General features: G+C 39.3%; 2 protein-coding genes and 2 pseudogenes across 3 annotated transcripts; 1 reads left to right on the forward strand and 3 right to left on the reverse strand.

Annotated features, from left to right (window-relative positions):
• The first annotated feature begins 304 nt into the window (after window positions 1-304).
• LOC147925248 (F-box protein At5g18160-like) lies at window positions 305-1,486 on the forward strand. The gene has a single exon (XM_087492539.1). The coding sequence runs from the start codon at window positions 305-307 to the stop codon at window positions 1,484-1,486; it is 1,182 nt and encodes a 393-aa protein (XP_087348665.1).
• A 162-nt stretch (window positions 1,487-1,648) lies between these two features.
• Window positions 1,649-10,388, reverse strand: LOC104750152 (putative disease resistance protein At1g59620). The gene is made up of 5 exons (XM_087492540.1): window positions 9,125-10,388; window positions 8,810-8,956; window positions 8,399-8,679; window positions 2,829-3,240; window positions 1,649-1,746 (listed from the first exon to the last, which is right to left on the reverse strand). Exons 1-5 carry the CDS (start codon window positions 10,038-10,040, stop codon window positions 1,649-1,651), a joined length of 1,854 nt encoding a protein of 617 aa, XP_087348666.1. The 5' UTR covers window positions 10,041-10,388.
• A 1,199-nt stretch (window positions 10,389-11,587) lies between these two features.
• On the reverse strand, window positions 11,588-12,232 carry LOC147925249 (putative disease resistance protein At1g59780 pseudogene; annotated as a pseudogene).
• A 121-nt stretch (window positions 12,233-12,353) lies between these two features.
• LOC147925250 (putative disease resistance protein At1g59620 pseudogene) lies at window positions 12,354-14,699 on the reverse strand (annotated as a pseudogene). The gene is made up of 3 exons (XR_015585013.1): window positions 13,837-14,699; window positions 13,612-13,758; window positions 12,354-13,502 (listed from the first exon to the last, which is right to left on the reverse strand). The product of XR_015585013.1 is annotated as a putative disease resistance protein At1g59620 pseudogene (transcript).

Raw genomic sequence — 14,699 nt, forward strand, 5'->3', positions numbered from 1 at the left:
GACTCTGTGGTGGTGTCTCTCTTACAACTTCACAAATAAGCGATTAATTAATAAGAGGCGATGTGTTGAGGCTTCAGCATAACTTCACAAATATTTTGCTATAGAATTGTTTTCTGTGTATTGGAAATTACTATAAAATCTTATAGAATCTCATAAAATCACATTTCATTTTCTAAAAATAAAAATAAAAAAATCTAAAACATAAGTTGAATACCCCCCTCTAAGAATCAAATCAGTATCACCAATGTAGAAGCTCTAACATATTAGGGTTTAAAAAAAAAGCAAAATAATTGACCGATCGACCATGAAAGAGAAGACGGCAAAGATTCAGAGAAGAACACAATCTTCATCCTCACATGAAGGTGATACATCTCAATCAGAACATATTCCTCTGGATTTAACCATTGAGATACTCTCGAGACTTCCTGCTAAATCGGTTGGGAGATTTCGCTCGGTCTCTAAGCTATGGTCGGCCATCACCACAAGTCAAGATTTCATCAACTCCTTCTCGACTCGATCCTTGTCATTGCGACCTTCTATACTGCTAACCGCCCGTAAAGGCAACATGCTGTTCGTTTACTCGTGTTCTCTACACAAGAATAGTCCTTTTTCTTGTCCGGGAAGTTATGAATTAACAGACCTAGATGATGGTTACCGCTATCGTTACGAGCGCGGCCTTATTTTCGATGAAGGTTCTAAACAGCTCGTGATTTGGAACCCTACCATGAAACGCTCCGTTACTTTACGTATACCTAAAAGCACTAAACGCAAATGCGGCGGCATATTGGGATATGATTCGATTGAAGGCAAATACATAGTACTACGTATACGTGCTCTTGGAGCGTACTCCGAGATTTTGATTTTTACATTTGGAGCTCAAGGACAAGTATTACGTAAAATAATAAAGGACGGTGTCCCTTGGCATCAACCTACTGAACATTGTGGCGAATACATTAATGGAGTCATGTACTATGAAGCCGTTGTTTGTTTTGGTGTTAATTACTTTGAACACCGTATAATGAGCATTGACATCAGATCTGAAAAGGTCAATTTGATAAAATTTCCGGAAACTCATGATTTTGTTTGTGATCATATGGTACTCTATGAAGGAAGGTTTGCAATAATTAAAACTTGGAATCTCCCTTCTATTGATATATGGATTTTGAAGGATGGAGATAGACACGAATGGACGCATAAAGGCTTTGTTTTGCCTCTTGCTGATGATATGAAACAAATACGACGCCATGAGCTACGCTTTTGTGGTGTTAGTGATGCTGGTGAGCTTGTTTTTGCACCATGGAGGTTGTATGAATCGTTTTATATTCTATATTTCGATCCGAGGATAAACAGTATTAGAGAAGTCTTGTGTGAAGGAACTCTCGGTAAAGAATTTAGAAGCGGCAATGGAGTTGGACTTGATAAGGAATGTAGGTACAACATGATGAATATTTACCTAAATCACATAGAGAGTCTCATGTCTTTGTGACGTAGCGCCTTCTTCTTCGGTCAATGTTTTTCTTTGTTTTCCCTTTCAGTGAGCCTTTAATATATATACAAGATTCTGTTTATGTCTTTAATTTTTATTGTGACCTTATTTGATCAATCCTTAATTTGGTCTGACTCTGCATACTGTTGCATATAATATAGATCAGATCCTAGCGACGACGTATATTTTCCACCTAATCTTTGTTTCTCTGTCTATTTCTCTTCGTTGAGGAATAACAAGTGAAACAGATAATAAGAACACTGTGGAAACATATACAGGTTTCGAAATTTCGATATATGTAGACCTTTCATGATGGTGGGGAAAATAGACATAGGGAGTTAGGAAGAGTGATAACCTAAGTAGAAGTCTAGAGATAAAAGCTCTATGTCAGGGGCAAGACAAAAAATCAATAACACGACAATTGGTCGAAAGTAGAAATACAAAAGGCCTTGTTGAAACACACAAAAAGACACGAGATCTAGAGGTAAAAACTTTACCATGAAGCCGCTATGACCAGCAAATCTACATTTAAGTACTCTTAAAGACATGAAGATATCCATAGCTAAATATTATTTAGAAAACAAAAAATTATCTTGATGCCAACTACCACCATAACTACCTTGCCCAGATCCAAAAAAATAACAATAAATCAACAACGTGTCTGTTTATTATTCAAAGGAATACTGAATACAAAACACGGCATTGAAACAGCTGTGATAGAAGCCGTAAGAAGAAAAACAAACAACAAGGCAATGAAATAGCCGTGATATATGCTGGATAAACCGACAGAACATACCGGAAGGAGAAAAAGGAGACAATTCATGCAAATAACAGTTTAAAGAAGAATAGAAGATTTCTCACCAGAAGTAGAAACACCTTTATACTTTAAATAATTGTAAGATTTTCGAGGTGTATCAAATCACGAAGAGATAAAGATAGAGTTTCCAAAGTGCAATCGTCGCCGTTAAATATGACTGAGAGACCCCTTAGCCTTGTCATACCTTGAAGATCCGTCACACTGCTATGCTTTTTTGAGAAATTACCAAGTCTCTCCAAGTTGATTAGATTACCTAATTCCAACTTTGTCCCACCTTTTATTTTACGCGGTAAAGCGAGGTATCTCAATTCTCGCAACTTCTTCAAGAAATTGGACATGCGGCTGGGTGGAAATACATGCGAATATACATTTATATTCAAATAGAGGAGTTAACTTTACTTGGTTTAAATTCTAAGTATTTTAAGTGAATGAGCTCTCCAATGCTAGGGGGTAAATTGTCACCCATAAATACGGCCCTAGAAAGATCTAACACCCTCAACAGCTGCAGCCTTGTAAAACATAAACCTGATATATTCCAAAAGAGGTGGCGCTGCACAGGCATAATAAGCAAGAGAGATCTAACATCCATGATATCCCCCTTCAAATGAATTGAATCACCAGTTGAATGTATGACGACTCTGCGAGAAATACAAGGAGATTGAGATGTTGAAATTGAGGTTCTTGTATCAACAATTTGTACGAAATTCTCTTCTTCGGCTTTCTGTAGACAAGCTTCTCTCATAATGTCATGCAACTTACATGTTTCAAATCTTGAAGTACTAACTTCTCTTTCAGATATAACCATGTTTCTCTTGACCAATTCTGTTATGTATCCATCTGCGACCTCTCGAATGGTCGCTTCATCGTAATACGTCGGCTTCGGTATTTCTTCTGCGGCCCAGTAATAGCACAGCTTCCCAATATCTATTGGAAAATCCTCAGGTGTAAAGGTATGAATCTGTTGTATTCAGGTGGAGTCTAAGTGTGGAAGACACTCTCGGTGAAAGAGAGGGTTACTGATTGTTTGAAGTAAGAAGACACGTGAGTGGCACATGAAGGAGCTTTGTGGTCTCGTCTGCTCAAAGGAGGTTAAACCGGAGTGGTTAAGCTAACAACCTTATCTTATCTCTTAATCACGTTTTTAGATCTCGAGTTAGTTAGATCGAAGTGAGAGAGAGAGTTGAGAAGAGAGATCAAGAGAGAAAGCTTTTGTAACGAGACTTTGTTCTTCCCAAGTTATAGTGGATTCCGGAGGTGTTCCTCCGGTGAGACGTAGGGATCCGGCAAGGATCCTGAACTCGTTAAATCGGCTGTGTCGTCTTCTTCTTCTTTCAAGTTCTTTCTGTTTTGGTTATCTTTCGATTCAATCGGATTCGTTTATCAAAGTCGTGTGCGTGCAAATCGATTATAAAACATTACAATTGGTATTAGAGCTGTACGGTGAGGTGCACGGAGGTGAATCAGAGATGTCAGGAGTTCCGATCGCGGTGTTTGACGGATCGGGAGACTTTTCTCTGTGGAAGACGAGGATACGAGCTCATCTGAGTGTCATCGGTTTGAAGGATGTGCTTGTGGAGAAGTCTCCGTCGGTTCCGCTTACAGAGGAGGAGTTACAAGATCCAGAGATAAAGAAGAAGCGAGAGGCAGATGAAGCAGCAAGGATGGAGAGATGTGATAAGGCGAAGAATGTGATATTCTTGAACATCGCTGATAAAGTCTTGAGGAATATAGAGTTGTGCGAGACTGCAGCGGAAGCTTGGGCTACTATAGACAAGATGTTCATGCCTACATCGCTTCCACATCGAGTTTACTCTCAGCTAAACTTCTATACTTTCAAGATGCAAGAAGGTAAACGGATTGATGACAATATTGATGACTTCTTGAAGATTGTTGCGGACTTGAATCATTTGCAGATTGAGGTATCAGATGAGGTTCAGGCGATAATCTTGTTGAGTTCGTTACCAGCTAGGTTCGATAGTTTAGTCGAAACCTTGAAGTATAGTACAGGGAGAGAGAAGTTAATATTAGATGATGTGATGGTGGCTGCTAGGGATAAAGAAAGGGAGGTTGCTCAGAATAGCAAATCAGTGGCTGAAGGTCATTTTGTTAGAGGTCGATCTGAGGAAAAATATACAGGTCAAAACAACAAAGGCAAGGGAAGGTCTCGTTCTAAGTCCAAGGATGGGAAGAGAGTGTGTTGGATCTGTGGAAAAGAAGGCCACTTCAAGAAACAATGTTACAAATGGCTGGAGAAAAATAAGGGAAAGGTTCAGGGTTCTGACAAAGGTGAGGCTGGGATAGCAAAGTCAGGTGGTGATCCTGATCATGCGATAGTTCTGATGGCAGTAGGGGAGAGTCTTGCTGCATCAAGATATGAAGCTGATGAGTGGCTCTTGGATACGGGTTGCTCGTTCCATGACTCTGAGAAGAGATTGGTTATGTGAATTTAAGGGTTTAAATTCTGGTTATGTCAAAATGGGAAATGATACAGTGACACAGGTTAAAGGAGTTGGAAGTGTCAAGTTCAGGAATCCTGATGGTACATTGGTGGTCTTAACGGATGTGAGGTACATACCAGAGATGACAAGAAATCTGATCTCCTTGGGTACTTTAGAGGATAAAGGGTGTTGGTTTAAATCTCAAAACGGTGTTCTCAAGGTCGTGATGGGGTGTTCTACTCTACTTAAGGGTCATAAAAGAGGAACACTCTACATACTTCAAGGAGAGTCAGTTATCGGTGAGATAAATTCATCAGAGGATACAAAAGATGAGACAGCCTTGTGGCACAGCAGGTTGGGCCATATGAGTCAGAAGGGTCTGGAGGTTCTAGTAAAGAAGGGATGTCTGGATAGAGATGTGATCAAGGATCTGAAGTTCTGTGAGGACTGTGTTTTCGGAAAAAGTCAAAGGGTGAGTTTTACATCAGCTCAACATGTCACCAAGGAGAAGCTTGGATATATTCATTCGGATCTATGGGGTTCACCACAAAACCCTCTGTCATTAGGTAATTGCCAATACTTCATCTCATTCATAGACGATTATTCAAGGAAGGTCTGGATATATTTCTTGAGGAGGAAAGATGAAGCTTTTGGAAAGTTTGTGGAGTGGAAACGAATGGTGGAGAACCAGTCTGACAAGAAGGTGAAAAAATTGAGAACAGATAACGGTCTTGAGTACTGTAATCAGTCCTTTGATCAGTTCTGCAAGGACGAGGGAATTGTGAGGCACAAAACATGTGCTTATACACCACAACAGAATGGTGTGGCAGAGAGATTGAACAAAACAATAATGGAGAAGGTCCGAAGTATGTTAAGCGAGAGTGGAATGGAGAAGAAGTTCTGGGCAGAAGTTGCATCTACAACGGTGTATCTGATAAATAGATCGCCATCAACGGCGATTGGCTTCGAGTTGCCTGAGGAGAGATGGACCTCGGTAAAACCAGTCTTGACAACACTTAGGAGGTTTGGGTGTTTAGCTTATGTGCATTCGGACCAGGGGAAGTTGAATCCTAGAGCTAAAAAGGGAGTTTTTACGAGTTATCCCGAAGGTGTTAAAGGATACAAAGTGTGGTTACTCGACGAAGGAAAGTGTGTAATAAGTAGAAACGTGGTTTTCAGAGAGAATGTTTTGTACAAGGACTTGAAGTTGAATCCATTGGGTACTTTTGATATAAGCATGGAGAGTGTTGATGCTAGTTCAGATCAAGGTGGAGCTAGTACAAGTAACACTAATCAAGGTGGAGTTACATCGGGGGTACCTGATCAAGTCAGTATGACTCCTGGTCAGACGTCAGAGAATGTCACCACAGGTCAGGATCAGTCTGATGTTCAAGATGAACTTGAGGATTCAGAATCTGGTGAGGAGGATCTGAGTGATTACCAGCTCGTTAGAGACAGAGGTAAAAGAACGGTAAGAGCTAATCCAAAATACAGTGAGTCAAATATGGTTGGTTTTGCATATTACACAGAGGATGGAGGTAAGCTAGAGCCAAGAACTTTGCGAGAAGCAATGTTGGATCCAGACTGGGAATTCTGGAGAGAAGCTACGAAAGAAGAGATGGTGTCTATGAAGAAGAATCATACCTGGGATTTGGTGGAAGATCCAAAGAAGCAGAGGATAGTAGGGTGTAGATGGGTGTTTACAAGGAAACTAGGGATACCTGGAGTGGAAGCACCAAGATATAAAGCTCGTTTAGTTGCGAAAGGTTACACGCAAAAGGAGGGTATCGACTATAAAGAGATTTTTTCACCCGTGGTAAAACATGTTTCTATTAGGTATTTGCTGTCTATGGTTGTTCAGTTTGACATGGAACTACATCAGATGGACGTCAAGACAACTTTTCTTCATGGTAATCTTGATGAGGAGATTTACATGTCTCAGCTAGAGGGATATGAAGATAAAGAGAATCCAAACAAGGTATGCTTACTAAGGCGATCTCTTTACGGGTTGAAGCAGTCACCTAGGCAGTGGAATCTTAGGTTTCATGAGTTCATGGTTAGAATTGGGTATTCTAGGAGTGCCTATGATAGCTGTGTGTATCAGAAAGATCTAGGTGATGGGTTGAAGATTTATCTACTTTTATATGTAGATGATTTGTTGATTGCTTCTGTGAGCAAGTCCCAAGTTTCAGAGTTGAAAAAATTGCTTAGCACTGAGTTTGAAATGAAGGATCTGGGTAATGCTAAGAGGATTTTGGGAATGGATATTACCCGAGATAGGACTGCAGGGATTCTGACTTTGTCACAAGAAGGTTATGTGAAGAAGGTTCTTAAAACTTTTGGTATGGATCGGGCTAAGGCAGTGTTGACACCTATGGGTGCTCATTTTAAGCTCAGAACAGCTACATATTAAGAGTATGAGGAGCAGTTTGATAAAATGAAGGTTTTTCCGTATGCAAACACAGTTGGAATTATCATGTATTCGATGATAGGCAAGAGGCCAGACTTGGCTTATCCGGTGGGAGTAATTAGCCGGTTTATGAGTCGTCCTCTTAAGGATCATTGGCAAGCAGCTAAGTGGGTCTTGAGATAAATGAGGGGGACTGAAGGAAAGAAGCTATGTTACAGGAAGCAAGAAGATTTTTTGCTAAGGGGCTATTGTGATTCTGATTACGCGGGTAATCTTGATAATCGGAGGTCACTTACTGGTTATGTTTTTACGGTTGGTGGGAATCCCATAAGTTGGAAGTCTAAGTTGCAGAAGGTGGTTTCGTTGTCTACTACGGAAGAGGAGTGTATGGCGTTAACTGAAGCAGTACGAGAAGTTGTTTGGCTAAAGGGACTTGCTGAAGAACTGGGTTTTCCACAAGATGCTGTAGAGGTTAACTGTGATTCTCAGAGTGCTATTTCGTTGGCTAAGAATTCAGTGCATCATGAGAACCAAACACATTGATATCAGGTTGCATTTCATCCGTGATATCATTAGTGAAGGTTTGGTAAAGGTGGTTAAGATTGCAAGTGAGTGCAATCCGGCATATATTTTTACAAAGATCTTACCAGTGGAGAAATTGGAGGGAGCATTAGAGATGCTCCGAGTTACTTCTAACTGAGTGGTAGAGCTCAGGTTCCGGAGGGGGAATCCAAGAGAAAGGCTGTGAAGACAATCAGATTCAAGGTGGAGAATTGTAAAGGTATGAATCTGTTGTATTCAGGTGGAGTCTAAGTGTGGAAGACACTCTCGGTGAAAGAGAGGGTTACTGATTGTTTGAAGTAAGAAGACACGTGAGTGGCACGTGAAGGAGCTTTGTGGTCTCGTCTGGTCAAAGGAGGTTAAACCGGAGTGGTTAAGCTAACAACCTTATCTTATCTCTTAATCACGTTTTTAGATCTCGAGTTAGTTAGATCGAAGTGAAAGAGAGAGTTGAGAAGAGAGATCGAGAGAAAAAGCTTTTGTAACGAGACTTTGTTCTTCCCAAGTTATAGTGGATTCCGGAGGTGTTCCTCCGGCGAGACGTAGGGATCCGGCAAGGATCCTGAACTCGTTAAATCGGATGTGTCGTCTTCTTCTTTCAAGTTCTTTCTGTTTTGGTTATCTTTCGATTCAATCGGATTCGTTTATCAAAGTCGTGTGCGTGCAAATCGATTATAAAACATTACATCAGGAAAATGGGCAAAGTAGAGGAAGCATTGCTTCAAGTAAATAGGCAACTCTTCAAAGCTCAGACATAATATATGATAAACGGAACTGATGTTTCTGTCGTTGAAGCTAGTCCCTCCAACAATGTGAGATTTAATATTCTCATAAACCCTTTTCCACTTATGCAATGTGTATTGCACAGATAACAACCCTCCTAACACTTTTACAGCCAACGGTAGACCTCCACAATGTTTTATCATTTGCTTACCCATCACTTCCATTTCTTCATCGACCTTATATTCTACACATGACATCATCAGGATATAAATTACATGAATGCCCATATATATTAGAGAGATATATTATAAAGGAAAAGCAGATTGTGATCATCCTAAGTAGAGTTTTATTAATAAAATTGTCTTAATGCTTACCAGTAGTGTCTTCTCTATGAAACACTATCCTTTGGAAAATTGTCCAACACTCTTCTAGAGTTAGACAATTTGGTTTAGAGGTGAAACATTTTGGATCAGCTCGCAACCCCACACCCTCATTGCGAGAAGTAAGTAGTACCTTCCAACCTATACAAAATATACCTAACTTTTATATAATTTCTAACAGAAAAGAACATAATGCTTCATAACCAATATGTGCACCTTGTTCTGACCTTTCTCTTTTTTTTTCAATCGGAAGGTGAAAATTACATATACTAAAGAGAATCATTTAATGTATGTATCATAGAAAGTCACCTTTTGTCCGTGGAAACATTGGTTTAATTATGTCCCAATCTTCTTCTCTCCATATATCATCAATGACAATCAAAGTGTTTTGACTTTCCAACACTTGAACGAGTTTTTCTTGAAGTTCGTCTTCTGTCATCTCTAACACCTTATACTCTGGCCCAAGTTTACGCAAGATCGTCTGCCATACATACATCCTTGTAAGTTGTTGTGAAACACATACCCACACGAGTCCTGTGAAATGACTTTTTACTGTCTCATGATTAAAATCTTGTCTTGCGAGGGTGGTTTTACTGATACCGCCCATCCCAGTTATGGAAACCACTGGACTCCTATCTTCATCCACCAAATAGCCAATCAATTTCTCAACACTCTTCTCCACCCCGACAAGATGATCTTCATCATCGCTAGAAAGCGTGTGTCGCAATTCCCTTTGTCTTTCCTTTAAAGACTTTGTATCCCTTTCATTGACAATGACTAGTTGTACGCCAAGAGTTTGCATGTCCCGAATCACCTTAGAGATCCTCGTACTTATTTCTCTAATATCGGAAGCAAGCCCCATGCGTTTGGAAAACCTACTGAAACTGCTCCTGATCATGCCCTTCGTTTTTCCCAGTTCTTGCTTTAGAAGAAAGGTTTCGATGATATCTTCTGCATCGTAAACAATCTCTTTAATCTCTTTCACAATGTTTCTCACCATCGCACTTGTATGTTTCTTGGCATCTGCATCTTCCAGAAAGCACCTCAACATACTTAGATCACTTTTCAATTCATTATATTGCCCTTTTACTCCCTGAAATCGCTCAGATTCTCGGACAAGGAGGTCCCAAAGCTTATCGACTCCAAACGATAAAAGTGTCTCAGCCAAAACTCTCCTGCTCAACAATGAAAGTAGTAAGTCAATAATCACTTGAAGAGGGTCCATGAATGAGTCCACAACTCACATATACTATTTTTGTTGGAATTAAATATAAACCACAAATCTTTCTATAGAGACATGAACAATACTGGGATAAAAAACAAAAAAAAAAAAAAAAAAATCGAAGTAGCTTCCTGAAGCGAAACTAAAGAGAGAAAAGTAAAAATAGCCTCCTGGAATTTGCTACTCATTCATCTGATCTGTATTTTTTTTAAAGATAAGAGTTGACTCCAAGTCAACCAACACCTGCTTTGGCCAGAAAGTCTTCAACAACCTTTGTGGCCAAAAAGAAAAAAGAAATAAAGGGTTTAAATGTCAGTTAAAAATTGGTCAAGCTTGGTGGGAATCACTTCTTTAGAGGTTTTTTTCACAGAAACAATATAAAATTTACTACGACTTACCAAAAAAAAAAAAATATAACATTGACTACATAGAAAGCTAGCCAGCTACCATAGTGATTTACTGGAATTAAATCGAAAATATTGAGCTTAGAAGGAACCTTACCTCTCATTCTTACCAACAGAAAGATATATGGTCCACTGAAACATTGATGTTGAAAGCTGGTTTAGGAAACTCAAGAGAAATCTTCTCAACAGATAGATTCACATCCCATTTTTCATTTTTACGTCGACTCTGCATAAGTAAACTTCTCCTCCTTCCAAACTCTAATGACATTTCACTGTCATAACTCCGAATTCAGTTCTGTCAAGGAGGTTAGATCATCATCACTTTTACTTTTCAAAACCACCAATAGACAGAGTTCATATGTTTTTCTGGCATCTGTAATTCCCTGTTTGATTCATTAAACTGCTCACTGTTGGTACCACGGTTAGTTACCTCGGCCCACGACCAACAAGCAATATGGGCCGAGGCCACAGAAAAGTGAAGTAGAAGGTAACGGCAGACAAGTCACTTCGGGAGATTGGTCAAAGATCTCATTTGTTATAGTGCGAAATTCGTGGGTCGTAATTTGATATGGTATTAAATGTAATGAGGCCGTATAAATAGAGGGGTAGGAAGATTGTAAATGGGGGGATAAAAAAAACTTCCTACAGAGCAATAATATTCATCTATCATTCTCGCAACATTCTGTCTCTAAATTCAGTTCGGAATTACTACGGTGATAAACCCCTTCATCCAGAAAACACTTCGGTAGGAGAATCTAGTTTCGGTTCTCACACTCACCAACTCCCTAAAATCGCTCAGGTCCAAAAGTTTTTCAAATCCAAACGATTAAAGTGTCTCCTGCTCAAGTAGTATACAATGCCAAAAAGAGTCTTTAAAGATTTAACATGGAGAAATTTTTAAGCTCCTAAGCCCTCATCAGATTCGTTAGAACAAAACAAGTACTCAGCTCAAGATCACCAAGACAGACCAAAAGGACCATGTGAGAAATCTTAGAAGAATTCTCTCAATAAGAAATCAGAAAGTAATGAGAGCATCATAATGTTATACCGAAAACTACTCAGCTCTCCAAGGCACAAGGGAAGAGGAGTATTGATTTATAATACTCTTCTCTCACGATCACGAATGACTTGAAAATTTTTTTCGCTTCAGTAGATATTCGCCTTAAAAAAACAAAAAGAGAACATTAAGTATCAATGTTTTCACATCAATTAAGTCACTATTAATGTAGCCATTGTCATAATAGTAATTGTGGAATTCTCGTGGAATAACACCAGAATTCAAAAGGGGCATGAACATATTACCTGATCGTCTATTGTTGGAGAGTCCTTGTCTGAAGTATTCTTGTCAAATACAGGAATTTTCAAAAGAGGAATGTGTTGGAGTTTGTAGTAATCTTCCCCTCCTTCTTTCAGTTTACCCAAAAACTCCCACTTAGATGTATAAATACTCAGTTCTTTCAAGGAAGTGATAAATCTCAGCCCATCTGGAAGCTCCTTTAAACTCTCACAGTGACGAAGAGTCATAGTACTAAGAAGGGCCATGGACCCTTCTTCTACTATCCATTCTTCCAACTGACTTAGTTCTTTCAATATTAGCTTCTGCAACTGAGGAAACCCACCACACGAACAAACCATTCTCCTCCAAACAAACGCGTTATGCCATAACGTGACCACCTTTAAGTGAAGCATTTTCTCTAGAATCGGCATTGGATCCTCCACCAAACGACAATGATGTAAGGATATGGTTGAAAGGTAAGAAGAAAAGCGTTGCTCATCAGGTAACCTTGGCATATATATAGTCAAATTCAGCTGTTTGAGATAACCACAATCCAAAACAAATCCTTCTTCATCATCACTCTTGGGAGTGTATGCCTTATAACCGTATATAGTAAGACTCTCCAGGTATCTAAATTCACTTACTGATGAAGACAATGCTTCCATAGTGCACTCCTCGCTGTTGAATATGATTGAGAGACCTCTTAGCCTTTTCATACGTTGAAGATCCGTAACACTACTATGCTTTGTTGAGAAATTATGCAACGTCTCCAGGTTAACTAGATTACCCAATTCCAACTTCGTCTTATCTTGTATTTCCCACGGTAAATATAGGTATCTCAATTCTTGAAACTCCTTCAAGAAATTAGACATGTATATTGGACATCCCAAAACATCTAGATTCAAATGAAGAAGCAACTTAAGATTCCGCATGGAAGAAGGTAGATGAGATACCCATGCACGGTACAAACTCAAGTATTTCAAGTGGACTAGCTTTCCAATGCTAGATGGTAGCTTTCCTCCTTCAAACCGGCATCTAGAGAAATCTAAAACCCTCATCAACTGTAATTTTGTAAAGCATAAACTTGTTGACATTCTATCTAACCGTGGAAGCTGCTTGATAAACAAGAGGGATCTAAGTTTTGGATTTGGCATCTGCACCTCCATATTAAATCTATTACCAGGCAAATCTAGGACGAGTCTGCGGGATATACATGGAGATTGGGAGTGTTCAGTACTTGCATCAACAATTTGTACAAAATTCTCTTCTTCAGATTTAAGCAGACAAACTTCTCTCGTCATGTCATGCAAACGACATGTTTCAAATCTTGAAGTCATAATGTCTTGTTCAGAAATAACCATATTTCTCTTTACCAATTCTTCTATGTATCCATCTGCGACCTCACGATCAGATGCTCCATCGTAATACCTTGGCCTTGGTATTTCTTCTGCAGCCCAGACTGCCCAGTAGTAGTACAAATTCCCCACATCAATTGCATAATCTTATGGAAAATGAGCAAGGTAGAGGAAGCAGTGCTTCAAATAAATAGGCAGCTCTTCAAAGCTCATATACAAAATCTGATAAACTGAACTGATATTTTTGTCACTGAAGCTAGTCTCTCCAATAATGTGGAATCCGATATTCTCATAAACCCTTTTCCACACACGAAATGGTACTTTGCAGCTAACAACCCGCCTAACACCTTAACTGCCAATGGTAGACCTCCACAATGTTTGACCATCTGCTTACCCATCTCTTCCATTTCTTCATCATCAACATTATGTTCTACACAACATCGTCATCAAGATATGTTAAAAAATTACATTAATGTCTGTAGATATTATTAAGAAAAGAGGATTTTAGTCATCCTAAGTAACAAGTCCTGAACGCTTACCGGTAGTGTTAACTCTAGGAAATGCTATTCTTTGAAATAGTGTCCAACTTTCTTCGGGAGTTAGACAATCTGGTCTAAATGTGAAACATGTCGGAGTTGCATGTAATCCGACACCCTCGTTAGGAGAAGTAAGTAGTACCTTCCAACCTACAAAAAATTGACTTCGTTTACATAATAACTCCCTAACCCAAACAGGAGCTTAATGCTTTATGACCAATATGTCACCTTTGTCCCGTAGAAAAATTGGTTTGATTATGTCCCAATCTCCTTCTGTCCAGATATCATCAAGAACAATCAAAGACTTTTGTGTTTCCAACACTTGAACAAGATTCTCTTGAAGCTCATCTTCTGTCATCTCTAACACGAGATGTGGCCTAAGTTTCCGCAAGATCGTCTGCCAGACATACTGCCTTGTAAACTGTTGTGAAACACAAACCCACGCCAATCCTGCAAAATGATTCTTTACTGTCTCATGATTAAAAACTTGTTTTGCGAGGGTAGTTTTACCAATACCACCCATTCCAGTTATAGAAACCACTTGACTTCTCTCTTCCTCCACCAAATAGCAAACCAATTGCTCAACATTCTTATCCAACCCCACAAGATGGTCTTCATAATCGCTAGAAAACGTTTGTCGCATAACCCTTTCTCTTTCATGTAGAGACTGCGTAACATTTTCGTTGGCAATGACCTGTTGAACGCCAAGAATCTGCATATCGCGAATCACTTTAGCAATCCTCTTACTTAGAGCTTCCATATCAAAAGCAAGTCCCCTACGATCAGCAATAACACAAGCAAGTTGTCTAATACGTTTCTTGATACCACTTGTTGTTTTGCCGAGTTCTTCTTTTAGAACAAAGGTTTCGATTATATCTTCTGCATCATAAACAATCTCTTTGATCTCTTTCACAGTGTTTCTCACCATTGCGCTTGTATGTTTCTTGGCATCTGCATCTTTCAAAAAGCCTCTTAACGTCTCAAGTTCACATTTTAATCCATTAAACTGCTCTTCAACTCCCTGAAATCGCTCTGATTATGAGGTTCAAAAGCTTCTCGAATCCGAATGACAAGAGTGTCTCAGCCATAAA

The sequence above is a fragment of the Camelina sativa genome, chromosome 16 (genome assembly GCF_030686135.1).
Source record: "Camelina sativa cultivar CO46 ecotype springtype chromosome 16, ASM3068613v1".
NCBI lineage: Eukaryota > Viridiplantae > Streptophyta > Magnoliopsida > Brassicales > Brassicaceae > Camelina > Camelina sativa.

Bases quoted from the DNA above. Each gene is read 5' to 3' on its own strand.
- LOC147925248 (XM_087492539.1), top strand. From the start codon at position 305: ATGAAAGAGAAGACGGCAAAGATTCAGAGAAGAACACAATCTTCATCC.
- LOC104750152 (XM_087492540.1), bottom strand. From the start codon at position 10,040: ATGGACCCTCTTCAAGTGATTATTGACTTACTACTTTCATTGTTGAGC. The intron at 8,680-8,809 runs GTAAGCATTAAG...TGTCATGTGTAG, and splicing joins TCATAGAGAAGACACTACTG to AATATAAGGTCGATGAAGAA. The intron at 1,747-2,828 runs GTTTATGTTTTA...ATGTTTCCACAG, and splicing joins CCTCTTTTGGAATATATCAG to TGTTCTTATTATCTGTTTCA.